Consider the following 16,517-nt stretch of genomic DNA (forward strand, 5'->3'; position numbering starts at 1 on the left):
GACATTCCATTTACTGTTCTCGTTAGAACTTGTTTTCAGGAGCTGTAGGGTACTGTCTTACACATAAAGCCAGTAAGGTTTCATTTTCACTGCGTATATCCATCTATTCCATGCTCTTACTCACTGCTACCCACACACGCATTTTAAAGCACAAGCCACTATCCAGAAAAGAGTCTGTTTTTTGGCCCAGTTATACTTAGGAACTCAGCCATGTTAAGGACACCGTAGCGTAAAAACCGCAATGCAGACACCCTGTGTCCTGAATGGAAGTTGTGTACCTGGTGTCACTAATTTAAAACGCTAGGCTAGCTTCTCAGAGGCTGAACATCCTGGTTGGATCACTGGTTATATAAGAGCTCATGGAAAATAAAGAAACCTAATTGACTGATTGGTTATTTAAAGCTATATTATTTAGAAAGCACCTGCTGTTCTCTGATCTGAAAAAACAAAAACGTATATTAACCCATAGGTTACATAAGTTTTTCATGCCATAAGATTGTATTTTAACAGTTCACTGTAATTACATGCAAAATAGTATATTACATTATAATTAAGACCACTGTTCTTCTAATGAACTGGCAGTCTTTCTGGAGTTCATGGTTCTGTCCTCACTTTTATCAGAAGCGCTTCATGAGTTCTGTAACTCAGTCTGCTCAAACAAGGTGGTGGAACTGACATTAAACAATGTGGTGGAGCTAAGATTGAGAGAACCTGCTTTAAACTGACTGGTCTGGTTTGCAGTAAAAAAGAAAAAAAGTCCATACACCGTTTCTCTAAATATCCGGAGTTTTCCGGAATTCCAATAAAGCCACCTCTGAGTCAGGAGAGAGAGAGAGAGACACAGAGAGAGAGAGAGAGAGAGAGAGAGAAGGGTGAGTTTTGGGGCTTGTTATTTGAATACAGTCCAGAGGTCTGTACATGCTCCTGTTTTCACTGTCTTGGCTGTTTATGTCAGTGCCCAGCAGATAGCCGTAAATGTTACTACGCGTTTCGCCAACTGATAGCATTGTTATTATCATTATGAGAGCATTATATTACGCAGGGATGCAAGACATGCGAGCTGAAGCCTTAGCAGTGTAAACAACAAGTGTGATAAACAAAGACACATGAAAAGAGATATTAACCCAAAGAATCTAATGTACGCACTGACTGTGCACGGGGGACTGAGTGTGTATGTGTGTGTGTGCGCACATTACCTGGTTCGTCAGTTCCCATTTCATTCCATTTGTTTGTCATTTCCTTCTGTTCTGGGACAGGTCTCTGTGAAGTACACGCACGCAACACAAAACAAAACCTTTTATTTTTCTTCCTAAATATTTCATGAGCAGAATTTCTTCAATTATTTATCAATTTATAAAGTTTTAATTAAAGCAAAGCAATAGCAATAGTCAACAATATTCTCACAAAGGCCTATTTAGGTCTATGGAAGTGAACACACTTCTCAAAAGTGTGCACTCAGTGGCTCATTTAAATGGGACACCCGTCTAGTGCCAGGTTTAACCCCCCCCCCCAACTCCAAACGCAACCTGCAGAAAGTCCTAAAACCTTTGGGCATGTATTCCACATAGTGTCAAAAACATTCCACAGTGTTTTGGACACTTGGCATAACACGGTTTCTGTGGACTGGACAACGGTGGTGCATTCATGCAGTGAATGACACAATTCACCTCATCCAAAAGATCCTCTAATGGGTCTAAGGTCCGGAGTCTACACAGGCCAATCAAGCATAGTACACAAAAGTGAACTCACCATTGTGGCCCTGGAACCGTTTTGAGATTACACATGCTTTGCAACGGGGCTCATTAATGTTCTAGAAGCGTCCGTGTGATGAAGGGTAAACTACAGTAACGAACGGATGCACCTGCTTGGCAACCGTTTTCAGATGTGTCGTGCTGTACAGATTATGCTCATTTTGCATCAAACGGATCTAATGTACGCCAGGAAAATATTCCCTAAACTACAACGCCACAGCCAAATCCCGGGATACAGACGTAACCTGGATCCTCGTCGAAGCACGTGGCATTCTTCGACTCTTTCATTACTTAATGCCAAGGACTGGATGCCCACTGCTTTGTCTTTTTTTAAGCTACCAGAGGTGGAACTTGGACTCGTCACCTGCTGTTACAAGCCAGCTGAAGAGTTTTGGGTTCAATGGTGTCAGACGATGCCATCGTAACCCTGTTTGTGGTCTGACTTTATGATTCTTTGCCATGTTCTTTCATCCTCTCTTATACACGACTAGATCTCACTCACAGGACTGACAGACATTTTTTGTTCGTCACACCATTCTGGGTAAAACCCTTGGTTGTGAACAGCCCAGGAAACAATCTACGACATTCGCTTACAACACATTATGGCCAGGTGACTCCCAGTCTGCAGTAATGACACATTTGATGGTGTACCGGACAAACCAGCCACTAAGTGTATTCAACAAGTACGTCATTAACCATATCTGCTACTAATGTATTCTGTCAAAACACAGTTAAACCATTAAACCACTGGAACATTTGAGACTGATAAATGTCTGTCAGTTAACAGAGGATGTGACAAAAGACAGAACAAGCAGCTGTAATGCTTGCGTGTATTAGGTGGAGTTAGCTATCAACTGTTTGAAACTGTAGTTGTGGGGTTTTTGCAGCTATGGACTGTTTTAAACTGTAGTTGTGGGGTTTTTGTAGCTATCAACTGTTTGAAACTGTAGTTGTGGGGTTTTTGTAGCCATCAACTGTTTTAAACTGTAGTTGTGGGGTATTTGCAGCTATGGACTGTTTGAAACTGTAGTTGTGGGGTATTTGCAGCTATGGACTGTTTGAAACTGTAGTTGTGGGGTTTTTGCAGCTATGGACTGTTTTAAACTGTGGTTGTGGGGTATTTGCAGCTATGGACTGTTTGAAACTGTGGTTGTGGGGTTTTTGCAGCTATGGACTGTTTTAAACTGTGGTTGTGGGGTATTTGCAGCTATGGACTGTTTTAAACTGTGGTTGTGGGGTATTTGCAGCTATGGACTGTTTTAAACTGTACCTTCCGAGCCAGCGGCACTCCCAGTTCGGTGCACATACTGTTTAAACTTTTTAGAATCCTTTTCTCCCAGTTGGCCTGCAAAAAACATGCACAATCATAGAATTATATACATATACATATATATATATATATACACATATATATATGTGTGTGTGTGTGTGTGTGTGTACATGTATGCATGTCTTTGTGGGCAGAGGAGAGAGAGAGAAAATGCAAAGGCAGGACGAGAGACAGAAACAAAAGAAAAGGAAGGAGAAAGTCCTGACCTGTGCTTTGCGCATGTATACCAGGGGTTCCTTAATATGCTCAGGTGGCGCTGTAGGGTGCCCAGGGGGAGACAAACTACGAAATAAAAACACACACACACGCCCCCACACGTCCTCATATGACACCAGAGAAGAAAATATTGTACAGAGTGCATTTCAGAGAGAGAGAGAGAGAAAGAGAGAGAGAGAGAGAGAGAAAGAGAGAGAGATATACGTCTCCCTGTTTTCCCTCCACTAAATCAAATTATTCGAATTAATTTATAACGACGTGACGAGCACTCGGAGTAGCTGAAGTGGGGACACGTCACTGCCAAAACCTTAGCCAAGACAACGCGTTAAGGGCATCCAAGGAACATAAATCATATCACATTCAGGGCAGAGAGAGAGATCAGCTCTCTAAGACTTCACGCTGTGACTCATTTCAAGCAAACCAAAAAATGTCAGCTCTCCACTCATCATACAGTGAACGACTCTCCAGCTGCTCTCCATGGCCCTGGGTCTCCTCCTTACCTGTGCACTTCGTGCTGGCCCCGAAAAACACTTCACTCAACCGGGTCAGAAAAAAAAACACCACCTTAAAGATGATACCCGCTCATGCAGACTCTCAAAAACAAGGACCTGGGACTTTTTCATGGCCTTGAAAACGACAGCATGTTCATTCCCGCTCCGCGGTCTTTAAGTTGCTTTAGCAACGTCAAAAAAAAAAAAAAAAGTTTTTTTGTTTTCCATCCTGCCACCAGCTACCAGCAGATGTTGCTAACAGCAGCCGAGAGAACAAGTCGCTACAAGAAGTCAGACCCACAGTGATTTATTCCAAGCATCACACACAGCCCACGCAGGTCAAGGGTTTAACTAAATCAAAAAACATAATTATTTACACACTTTGTAGTTTGCATGATCTGTGAACTATTCTTCATATTTGATTTTGACAGTCCTGAGTTTGGGCCACTGCATACAATGAAATAAACCAGTGAAATGGCCCCAGGGAGTCAGTCACATGGTTTACAGTCGAAAAAATCTGGCACACCCAGATCCAACCATCTTCATTCATCTTAACTAGCCACTTGCAAAAATACGCGGTCCTTGTCAGGAACTGATCAATACCAGATCAATAGTCTGCCAGACAGAAGCACACACAAACAAAAAGAACAGCCAGTAAAACTTCAGGGTGCTAATATACAGGCTACAGAGTGATACCTCTCACACTCCACCTGCGGTCCCCTGTCAGAAATACGCACCGTGGTGGCTCTGGAATTTGCAAAGGAACTTGTTCAAATTAGAGTTTAGAGCCCCCACCCCCCTTCTTTAGGTAACAAGGGACTCAGGGCCACTCAACACAGGGGATTATCAGCGTCCAATTTTGAATTTTTATCTGTACGACTCCTGGATTAAAATGTTTTTTGGTTAGAGATTATTTTTTTAATAGACAGTTAGCAAACATTTTAACTTGCTAAGCGTTATAGCTGTCAGTAAGATGACAACTCTGTGTCATTTTAAGAGCTTGTAAACCTGCTGCTGATTAACGATAAACAATGACGATCACTTTTCGTGGCTGGCTAATGCTCCAAGGCCAGGCAGGAAGCTTCATTTGATCATTTGTTTGTCTGATTTTTTTTTTTTAATCATCACTAGCTGAACAGGAGATCTCCTTCAATAAATCAGTACAAACATTTGGACATTAACGACAGGAAGGGAACACTGTGGACAGGTTAGTTTAATGTGTGCGTATGTGTGTGTGTGTGTGTGTGTGAGGGACGGCGGGAGAAGGGGGGAGAGAAAGAGAGAGAGGATGGGGTAGCTCACGTCTCTTCCTTTGTTTATCCAGCGTCTCTTGATAACTGTTGTTGGCCATCTACTTTGATTTTTCATACAAATGACACAAACATAATATAACACTAATATTTATCCTAATGGTAACGATAAGTCCTTTTCATGTCACTGAGTCTGAACATTCTTTTTGTGGAAGACGGTAAGCTATGGGTCGCCAGTACCCCAAAAAGTGGAAGCAAGGAAAAGATTTGTGGCTTAAAACGTGTAGAAGATGAAACTTAACCGCGTATTAGCTCCTGCTAGTGACCCTTTTGGAAGTAAAAAGTCTAACGGTACTTACATATTTAGTTCTCTGTACACTGCGTTCTGTAATTTTCTTTCCCAACCTGAAAATGCACATGAACATTTATTTCAATAAGATGAATCCTCGTCACGATATCATGCAAACTATAACCTTATTTTTTATCTATTTTCGCTGGAGGGTAATTCTGCGTATGAAACCACCAACAGCAAGCAAAGGGCATTTACGAATCGGGACAGTTGTTTGTGAACACCCAGCGTACCTGATTCCTTCAAGAAATTACGAACGTCCTCTTTAAGTGACTCTAGTTTTATCTCCGGTCTGTGCAAACATTCCTGCAAAGGGATATAACATGTGTCAACTTGAATACTCATGTATTCTATTATTTAGATTTAAAGTGTTTCGATTTCAGGAATTAGGGTAGTGATGCAGTGGATGTGAAGCAGATATGGACCGAGTGACTAGAAGGCTACATTAGCAATGATCACTAGCACATTTACTTTGGCCTCTCTCTCCAGCTGAGAATGCAAATGGGTTCCTTTCAGTCGCTGGACAATCTGAGCGATAGTAACAGATAACTCCGTTCCCTCGTCGATCATTTTCAGGGTCCAGGTTGTTTGAACGCCGGGATAATTCCAATGTCCTCATTCATTAGATCGGCATCAGGTGTAGCGCATCCTTAGTCACAGTAACTAAGCAACTGCGGACCAAACGTTTGAGGAAACAAGGAAACAGAAAACATGGTTCCTAGATCACCAATGTCAGGAGCGCGCTTCCGCTGTCCTTTTTAAAAGATGCATTCCTGTGGTAGATCAGTCAAAATGTCAAATACTCGAGGGAAAATGGTTAAAATAAAAAGTTTTAATATTAGTATAGGCACCAAATAGTTAACCAAACAAGTGAGAGGTGTGTTTGCTGTTCAGGTTTTACTTGATTGTTTTGGCGTGACATATTCCTCTTTCACAATCTATTTTGCCCACAAAAAACCACAAGCCGTGTGTGTGTGTGTGTGTGTGTGTGTGTGTGTGTGCGTGTGTGTGCATATTAAAATCTGATTTTTAAAAAAATCCATAATTCTGGAGCACAGCTCTCTAAAACACAGGCGTTCTGAGTGTCAGTAGGAGCCTTAGAGGAGTGTAGGCTCCAAGTTTGTCAGAGATTAACTGTGATGTTTAATAAATTCATCTAAACAAGAGACGTCTAGTATATCATACTGTCTCCTACTGGTATGACTGAACAAAAAGACACTGACTTTTATCTTCATGTAGGAGATTTCGTGAACAGGGTGGAGACTGTTTTTGCTACAGCTGTGATTAAGTTATGTGTCTGTCACAACATTACTCAGTTCACCTGGCTTCACAACCATGGACTAATGTAATTTGCAGTAGACTCAGAGCCTCAGTCAACACACTATGGGTAAGCAACAATGTGTTTTATTCACAGAGTGCATGGGAACAGTTTGGTTATGGGGAAACATGACCACAGTGTTCCGTAAAGCAGGAGTTTATCCTTAGGGTGTTGTAACACTTCCGCAGTTTTTAGGGAGGCTGTCGTGCAATTTGAAAGGATTATCTTGAGGAGTTAAATACACTCTTGTCCCGTCATAGGACTTGGACTTGTTGGAACCTTGTTTTGAGAAACATGCAGTAGTGTACCTGTGGGAACAGATTTTTTTTTTTCCCGTATGAAATGGATCAGCATTTGCTTCTGGCTGAGTGAAAGTTATCGTGTGGAAATGTTACCACATTCTGTTGTGTGCATATTTCATAGATACAGATGTGAAGGTAGAGATGAAAACCCATGTGGACTTTCAGATCCAATCAGTTCCTTCTAAATCATTTTACTTTGTCAGGCACAGGAAGTACTATATGTACTAGCTTGACCCTAAATTGATAATGACATCAGATAAGCCAATTGCATGAGTAAGGAGGACTGAATGATTATGCAAATCAATAATGATGTTAGACCCCATGACAAAGTTTCATCTCAAGTGGGTGTTCCATACATCCATACATCCATACAATACCATACATTGTTAAACGTGCATAGCCAATATTACAACCTCCAGGGGTATTAAATTTGTAACCTTGTTGTTGTCGTTATTGTTGTTGTTGTTAAATATTTGTTTGACATAATTTTAGCAAACCTGTATGTAGGCTTTGCAGTTTATTGAGGAGACAGTTGATTCATTCCAATTCCAGAAAACGAGAACTGCAAGACGAATGAAGCTTCACTATTAATACCTACATTTCGGTGTTGCATGTGAAATGCGAAATAGCATAGCAAAGAATGACAAATCAAAGAATGACGAATCAAAGAATGACAACGGAGACTTTTTCACTACATCACACTAGTCGTTTTAATAATATCATTCTATAGCTGATTAAAATTACAATATTTGTGAAATTTCATGTAAACACAAAAACACGATCGCAACAAACAGCGCTACTTAAGTTTGTTTCATTTTGATTATTCGGAAATGGTGTCAAATCAAACAAATTATTATTAAGCTGCACTTTCCATCAGCTTTTCATTTGTTTAATGAGACCAGGCTTGTTGGAAGTTATGCGCATAAAAGATCTTAATGTTTGCTGAAAATTTGTCGAAAAGGCGGGGCCTGCACCCTAGTAAATCATGAATTTTCCCAGTGCGCAGCAGTGCCTCTGGTCTCCAGATCATACCAAACTTTGAAGATGCAGCAAGTGCACGCTCTCCGCGTTTAGGCGGACTCAGCAGTCTAATATGGAGCATCTCATGCGTTTGTTCTTTTCTTTATTATTCCACACAACGTCGAAACTGATCGACGACGATTTAAGTGTATGGAGATGCAGAAATTAGAACGTCCTTAGATGTCCTTAATACTATTTTGACGTGAGCTAGAGGTCTGTTTTGTTATCGCTGATATCAGCAACCTATTTGTTTTGCCTAAATGTTTTTGTCCTAAGAGAGTGACACGATTTAGGACCAACAAATTCGATAGTTGCGATATGCCAAAGAGTCATTTCTCCAACACCTGCAATCGATGAGGAAGATTTTTAATACATTTTGTTTTAAGCATTTAAGAAAACACCAGAAAAAGTCTAAAAATGGAAACCTTCACAATACACGATATGCTCATCAATTCAACTGATCTGTATAAAATATTGTGCGGACTTGGATTTAGGAATATGTCGGAGTGCGACAGTGACCCGCCACCGGAGGCGAAAGGTAAACCATCACTTTCCAGTCGATCATCAACTGTAAATATTATTTTCTCTATATAGGCCTATCTTCCCGGTTGTTTGATCGCTGGTATTTATCTATGTGACAATTTTCAGTAGGTAATGGAAAGAGTAAAAATTACGCACCAGTCTGTTTTACGCACAACTATTAATGTTTTTCTATACAAAACTGTCTTACAGTTGCATCAACGGTTGGGTGAATAATGTGTAGAGGTGAGAGTTTTCCGCACAAAACTCTGTAATATGTATTAGGTATTGCTCAAAAATTGCGCAATATTTTTGGGCACGCTTGGTTACCTTTTAGTTAAACAACGGACATTGGATCTGCAGTTATATTTGACCGTTTAGAGCGAATTAACTGAGACAACGGCACATACGCTTGCAAAAATCACAGTACTCTGACAGGGGTATTCTTTCGGCGCAGATTGAGCTTGACGTCTTTTTGGTTTAGATGTTAGACATGGAAATGTAATCACACTCCATCGGTTTGTACTGAGCACCAACAGAGCACACAGAAATGAAGCCGTATAAATTATGAGAAAGAATGTGTCTTTCTGGATCCAATCAATGGCAGCGGCTCGCTGCGCAGAGCCACACGGTTAGTGTAAATTGTTAATGAACACACACTTCAAGGTAGCATTACGTTCAGATAACCAACATCAGGGTAACACTTGAGAGACTGTCTTTAAAAAAAACTGAACAGACCTCAATCTGTCTGATGAAAAAAAATGGAGGGAAACGCAGAATACAACGTAAGATTATTCCCACAGAGTGTCAGAACCACCGTTTTTTGCAAATTACAGTTACAGTAACTGTGTTGCAGAAATGTCCTGGCAAGCAGGTCTCAAGTACTGGAATTTATAACCATTCTTTCAGGCCAGTCTAAATATGTTTTTTTCTAACCTGATTTTGACATTTTTAAAATGTGTGTGTATGTGTGTGTGTTAGTTGTGGGGGAAGGGGGGGGATTTACATTGCAGAAGAAAATACGTGGTCTAAAGGTTAGAGAACCGGGCTCGTGACCGGAGGGTTGCCGGTTTCGATTCACAGAACCAACATCCATGGCTGTGTGCCCTTGAGCGAGGCACTTAACCCCAATGCTCCCCGGGCGCAAGGAATGCTGCCCACTGCTACTGCGTCTGGTGTGTGTGTTCACTACTGGTGTGTTGGATGGGTTAAATGCAGAGGACAAATTCACTGCTCTCTGTTCACAGTGTGTGTGTGCAATCACAGACATTTACATTAGTGGAAGAAAGGACAAGACACATGAGAAGTAAGAAAAATAATGTTCCTGATGTTTGCGGTCTTTCTTTCTTTCTTTCCCGGGTCTCAGACATGAACCAGACGGTGCGCATTGTCCTCTATAGCCTCATCTTCCTCCTGAGCATCCTGGGAAACAGCCTGGTCATCTGCGTCTTGGTGAGGAACAGACGCATGCGCACCGTCACCAACCTCTTCCTCTTGTCGCTGGCTGTCAGCGACCTGATGCTCTGCCTCTTCTGCATGCCCTTCACTCTGATCCCCAACCTAATGAAGGACTTCATCTTCGGCAGCGGCATCTGCAAAGTGGCCATGTACTTCATGAGTGAGTACCAGGGGACCACGTCCTACTCTCTGAATGATGATGTTAAAAAAAAAAATTGCAACAGCAACGTAAGCTGGACTAGTCTGGAAAGTGCAAATCATTTTAATATGAAGTGGAAACCCATTTCTAACCTTAAAAAATTCACACGAGTCCAGCTTAAGTCAGAGGGAGCGATTCCTGAATGGAGATTAGTATCAGTGTAAATTCATTAGTGTTTATAATGCATTCCATCTCCAATTTCAAGTGCAATGTTATTTTTATAACATGTAGATAAGAAACCACAAGTTATGCATTATCAAACTTCACTCATGACAATATTCAAGTACTCATTGTCTTGTACAATTTTGTATCAGCCCTGCTCTAACACACTCGACTCATTAAGCACCATTAGTTACCACACACTGGATAATTAAAACAGAGATCCTTGGACAGTACTAAAAGAAATGTATGTGAGGCAGCTCGCACTCCAGAACTGTGCTAAAGAACAGTAAATTACAATATACAAACTCAGAACATTGCCTTTAATTACGACCAAGTGAAAGGTGAAGTTTATAAACAAAGTGCCAGGTCTAATGATTGTCTATTTGGGCTTTAATGGGGGTGGTCTGAGGCACAGTCCAGGAGACTAAGCAGACAGTGTCCCAGTGCGGTGTCCCCAGCCAAACCATTCTTTAAACACCAGAGCAATCTCTCAGCAGTGTATTTACTGAGCACCACCACATTAGAGCATGGTTGATCATCGGAGAATCACTTGGCATACGTACTGTTTTCCATTTCTTATCCTATAATTATCTGTGTATGACAGGAATTTCCACCATCTTGGCTCTGATTGTTCTCCATGTGTGGTTAGGGATTGGGGGGAATAGGCTACCAATAAATAAAAATGCTGCAGGAATCACTGAAGATGGGATTTCCATCATTTTGGCTCTGACCAGCACAGGAGAATTGTCTCAGTGGTCATAAGAGCTGGACGAATTTGTCATAAAGTAATGGCTAGATGTCCTTCAACTGTATTCTCTCACATTGCGGGTGAAGCTGGTCGCGGTATCTTAAAGTCATTGGGCCTTATGCAAAGTACTCATTGTCAAGAAGGAGAGAACAGTCATGTTCGTTTGAGAATGGCAGTAACATGCAGACATGTTTACAAGTCTTGTTCTTGGTCGCAGTTTGAAAATGACAAATGTTTTAGTCATACACTAACTCTGACATGGCTTACTGGTAAATAACAAGTTCCGTGGCCAAACAAGAATTTGAACTGGATGATCTAAGGAGAGGTTTTCAGTATTAATGAAGGTTCATTTTAAATTAGTTTTTTTTTTTTTTTTAATCACATTGAGTTTCCAAGTGAGCTGCAATTTCTATACAATGAGCAAGTACATATTATACTCATGGCAGAAGTTCTAGATGTTTCTCGGCATGCCTTTGTGCTTTTCCATTCTTGACAATGCTTCATTGTTGGAGGATCACAGCTTCCAAATCAGCCAAACATATATGCATTGCATGTTGACACTGGGAGGTTAACTTAAGATAAAAACCAATGGATTCATGCTACCCATTGGTTAGTCCTCAGCAAGTTTGTTAACATTTCTATAGGCAGGAAAATGCACTGTTGATTATTCACAAGTACTGGGTCATAAATGACCGAAATTCCAAATATTAACCTGCCAGTATCACAAAAGACACCTAGACTGGATTTTAATCTCCGCCTTCTTCCATAAGTCATCATTTAAAGCTACTTAAGGCTTTGAAGTGGATCTATAATAGACACTTAAGGCTGTAAGGATGTAGTTAATATTAATGATGGTTTAGTTTAAGAAGTCAGCCATCAACGATCATATAGAGCTCTTCAAGTCCCATGATCCAGTAGATTTGAGATATCATTCACCAGGGAGTCATTGAAAATGATATTTATGTGAAATAATTGTTCTTACTTCTAAAGTACAAAACAAAACACGACAGTTGCCCAGAATCAGTACAGTATACGAGCAGTATACCTGTCACGTTAAGAACGTCATCAAATCAAAGAAGAGAAAGTGTTTATTCAGTGCGTGTGTATTCCAGAATTACATCCCAAGTTTAAACATGATTAAAATGACACACTTTATCCTGGATTATGCTTGGCATGTCTGTTCCTATTCAGGCTGAAAGTGATAAAAGTAAGACACATCATTTTCGTCAAGTTGGAAAATGGCTTTTTTTTAAGGAGTTTCTGTGGAAACTGTGTTGATTTATATGCATTTTTACATCTTCAGTCGGCTCTTTGTCACTTCTGAGAACAGCGCAGCTCTTTTTTATGACTTCACCAGAGGTGTTTTTAGATGAGATTTAGATCACATTGTGTTTGTATACACGAATACAAACACATAATTTTCAGAAACGTTCTGTTGACTGAGAGCATAGTTTTAAATGTCATAATGGCTTACAATGGCTGTGATCCAGATATAATTAGTGCCTCTATAATACCTCTACAGATCTTCTACAGAACTTATGTATAGTACTGTATGTATGTGTATACATGTATGCATATATAAAAGTGCACTATAGTGCCTTTACAATAACTTTGTAGCTCCTCTATAGGACCTTTATAATCACCCTATAGGACCCCCTATAGAGTCTCAATTATCACATTTACAGTGACTTTGTGGGGGACTGTTGTTTATGGTGGGAGTGTCCCTGTGCCAAATAGGTCCTTTTACCAACTGTGTAAAATATGAAACCATATGAAATAGAGTGAGAACAACAGATAAGTGTGCAGCCAGTTCTATCTTTGATATTACAGCTGGGTACGTGGGTTTACTGGGAATTTAGCTTGGAACTTTGATTTTACCCTCCACTCACATCAGAGATAAAATTGTTGCTGAAATTTGATGTTCCTATTGAATTTATTCAGTAGTAGATGGAGTTCGATCAATGTCCATTCAAACAAATGACATAATTTCTATGTTCAACTTAATACACTGCTTTGAAACATAATGCTTGTCCTCAACTGCTTTTGGCATAATTATGAGTAAGTGACTGATATGTCATAAACATTGTTGGTTGCACAAAAAAATTACAAATCTGACTCAAAACTGAGCAAACACAAAGAAGTGTTTGCTTGTCAACTGCTATTTCTCCCCACTCAGTGAGAGACAGAAGCTTGCCAGCAATTCATTTTTTTTTTAAAACATAATTAAAAAATCTAAATCACATCAAACCATTTCTTGTTTTTTAGTGCAATACACCATATTTCCTTTAAAATGATAACCAATACATTTCTTTCCGTATCGCTCATCTATCTTTCCTACCTCTCATACACACTCACATATACACACAAACAGGTATCTCGGTCAGTGTATCTACGTTCAACCTGGTCGCTATCTCTCTGGAACGCTACAGTGCCATATGCAAGCCTCTGACATCCCGTACGTGGCAGACCAAATCCCATGCCGCCAAGGTCATCTCCGCCACCTGGCTGATGTCCTTTCTTCTTATGCTGCCTTACCCCATCTCCAGCACGCTGGTACCCTTCACGCGGAATAACAACAGCACCGGCAACATGTGCCGACTGGTCTGGCCCAGTGACATCATCCAGCAGTCCTGGTAAGTGGAGAATCCCAAATGGGTCAGTGGGACCGGGCCTCAGATGTTTGGCATAGAATTTGGGATCTCTCGGAACATCTGCTGTGTCTTAGTGTGTTTGGACTAGCTGAGCTGTTTCCTGAAAAGAATGACTATTCGTCTACTGCTGGAGAGAGAGATGACCTTGTGTAGATGCAGTATGTAGTAATATAGTTCAGATTGGACATAATACATTTGGACACACACACTGATCTTTATTGGCTGGCTAAGAGTCACAAACCGATGTTTGCATTCATACCCTGGTTAAAATGTGCAGAATTAGGTCACTAATATAGGACACTCACGCAACTGCACACTTTAGACCAGTATGCGCCTATCCCAAAATATTTGCTCAGTGTTGGACAGAATACCTCATTCTTTTTATCTGACAATAAGTCTCTACTGTTAAAGATGAATCTCTCTTTCTCTTTCTCTCTCTCTTTCTCATGTGTCTGGCAGGTATGTCTTCTTATTGTTGATTCTCTTCTTGGTGCCGGGAATTGTGATGATGGTGGCGTATGGTCTCATCTCTATTGAGCTCTACAGAGGGATCAAGTTTGAGATGGCCAACCGAAAGTCTAACAAAGGTATGGCTATGGTTACCGGGCAATTTTTTTTTCCAGAATGCCAAATTTCTCAAAAAGTAATGACCACTCAACAAAATCAGACTGTGTGCTCACAATTTCCAAAGCACAATTTAGACTTCAACGCCAAAGCTTTTTTAATGGAACACAGTCTAGTTGCTTACTAAGACACGCCAATTTTCCACCATATAAATGCTAGATGAAACTGTGTTTGAAATGTATTCAGAGCATTCTATGTGCTTTTATAAATTCTAAAGTTTAAACTTGAATTTGAACTGCAGAGTGTGAAATTGATTTCTAGCTTCTTGCTAGTCCATTTGCATGTTAAGTCTGCTAACTCATTGAGCAGTTTATTTGAACTTATTTGGTTTGCTGGAAGAACTAGCCAATGTTCTAGTAAATCCAGTCTGCTTTATAATTCTAACAAGGTCTCTTCCTTTGATACTGGGGGGAGTAATTTCCATATGTGGTGAACTGACCACCATTATCCACCAAGATATATCCAATACTTGTTAGTCAAAAGGATAAGTTGGCAACTGGTTTACAGTAATTGCTCATGAAGTAAAGGCATCAAATCAACCACGGCCCTTTTCAATATCCATATCTTTGTTTAATAGAGAGGACCTACAGTAGCAGCAGCTTGAGACTTGGCGAGAGCGATGGTTGTTATCTGCAGCCCTCCAAGAGGAAGCGTTCTGACACTCCAGCTCACCAGTCCACTGCTGCGGCCATCACTGCCACCGCCAGCTCCAGACCCAAGCTGAACAGAGTGTGCAGCAACAGCCCTACAGCCAACCTCATGGCCAAAAAACGGGTCATCCGAATGCTTCTGGTCATCGTCTTCCTCTTCTTCCTCTGCTGGACACCCGTGTTTGCTGTCAATGCCTGGCGGGCTTTTGATCAGCGGTCGGCCGACAAGCTCCTCTCAGGAGCGCCCATTTCCTTCATCCACCTGCTGTCCTACACGTCGGCCTGTGTCAACCCCATCATCTACTGCTTCATGAACAAACGATTCCGGCAGGGCATACTGGCCACATTCACCTGCTGCAGGTGCGCTGACCCAGGGTCAAGGAGAGGAAGCAGCCGCCGCAGCGGGGCAGGTGGCACATGTCCTGGGGTTGGGGGAGGGACTGGAGGTGGGGCCAGTCAGGAAAATGGACACACCCAGTTCAATGGGACACTGACAAGACTGACCTACACAAGCGTGCGGGGATCCGCACAGGCTTAGATTGAGGATAGAAGAAGAGATGGTGAGAGAACCACTTTTAGTCTCACCTTAACGCCTACGAAGAATGGGGCATCCAAGAGGAAAGCCATTTTGGTGGCCTTCTTATCTTCAGACATGCTACTCTTCCTTTATTCTTCAAATGTTTCCTCTTTAACCTCATAAATAATAATGAGGGAGGATTCTGTCCAACATTTGCCAGTCTGTAGCATTAGTACAAATTCGGTCTCTTTTACACTAACAGTTATGTGAAATACATAATGCCACTGGCAACAACAGTAACAAGAGAACTGAGAGAACTCGGTTTGACTGAAAAATCAAGTATTGACTTATAACTAGGGGCATGTATCTCTCAGGCCAGAACAGATGACTTGACAAGGACACAAATTTAACGAAACCTGCGACCACTCAGTTCAACAAAAGACAATATGATTAGATACTGAAAGTTAGGGTTTGAATATCAAGTGGGACTCTGCCGCCTCTATTAAATATTAAACAGAGCCAGGCTGTCCTTGGATCTTTACTTTCCTAGCACCTCTCCTCCCCTTCCAGCTCACAACCGAAAAAAAACTCCAACAACTGGCTGTTTCTTTTTTTGTGTGCCGGGCTTCAGTGTCTGACTCAGACAGGATTCTGAACCTGAAACACACTTCTTCCCATAAAACTGTTGACACGGTCCGTTTCGCCTAAGTTAGGGCCGCATACAATATTGACTAGAGTTAAATTATTTAATATGTGACAATCATGTCGTTCTTTGACTGACTTTGCCCAAAATGTGAACTGGATTGGGTACTGGACTTTGAATTGTTGTAACCGCACCTAAAATATTTTGAGCTATTCACCAATACAAATGCACTACTTGTTTACACCCCTACTTGTCACTGCTTGCTGTACAGTCACAGACATATGCAGTTGCGAAAAACACAGACACCCTTGTTGGGCTC

General features: G+C 41.1%; 2 protein-coding genes across 2 annotated transcripts in view; one reads left to right on the forward strand and one right to left on the reverse strand.

The window, feature by feature from the left end:
- The window catches only part of tbc1d19 (TBC1 domain family, member 19), a 26,931-nt gene extending 20,974 nt beyond the window's left edge, over positions 1–5,957 (reverse strand). Inside the window, exons 1-6 of the mRNA XM_030780819.1 lie at positions 5,859–5,957; positions 5,621–5,693; positions 5,398–5,443; positions 3,288–3,363; positions 3,022–3,096; positions 1,197–1,260 (exon numbers count right to left, since the gene is read on the reverse strand). Coding sequence (XP_030636679.1) covers positions 1,197–1,260; positions 3,022–3,096; positions 3,288–3,363; positions 5,398–5,443; positions 5,621–5,693; positions 5,859–5,957 — 433 coding nt within the window. The remainder of the gene's footprint in view (positions 1–1,196; positions 1,261–3,021; positions 3,097–3,287; positions 3,364–5,397; positions 5,444–5,620; positions 5,694–5,858) is intronic.
- Positions 5,958–8,444: 2,487 nt separating this feature from the next.
- cckar (cholecystokinin A receptor) lies at positions 8,445–15,576 on the forward strand. The gene is made up of 5 exons (XM_030780619.1): positions 8,445–8,565; positions 9,913–10,164; positions 13,485–13,746; positions 14,224–14,351; positions 14,966–15,576. The coding sequence occupies exons 1-5, from the start codon at positions 8,445–8,447 to the stop codon at positions 15,574–15,576; spliced, it is 1,374 nt and encodes a 457-aa protein (XP_030636479.1).
- Positions 15,577–16,517: the final 941 nt, after the last annotated feature.

The sequence above is a fragment of the Chanos chanos genome, chromosome 7 (genome assembly GCF_902362185.1).
Source record: "Chanos chanos chromosome 7, fChaCha1.1, whole genome shotgun sequence".
Classification (NCBI taxonomy): Eukaryota; Metazoa; Chordata; class Actinopteri; order Gonorynchiformes; family Chanidae; genus Chanos; species Chanos chanos.

Coding starts and splice junctions, on each gene's coding strand:
- cckar (XM_030780619.1), top strand. CDS start 8,445: ATGGAAACCTTCACAATACACGATATGCTCATCAATTCAACTGATCTG. Junction 13,747..14,223: donor GACATCATCCAGCAGTCCTG/GTAAGTGGAGAA, acceptor TGTGTCTGGCAG/GTATGTCTTCTTATTGTTGA. Junction 14,352..14,965: donor CAACCGAAAGTCTAACAAAG/GTATGGCTATGG, acceptor TTTGTTTAATAG/AGAGGACCTACAGTAGCAGC.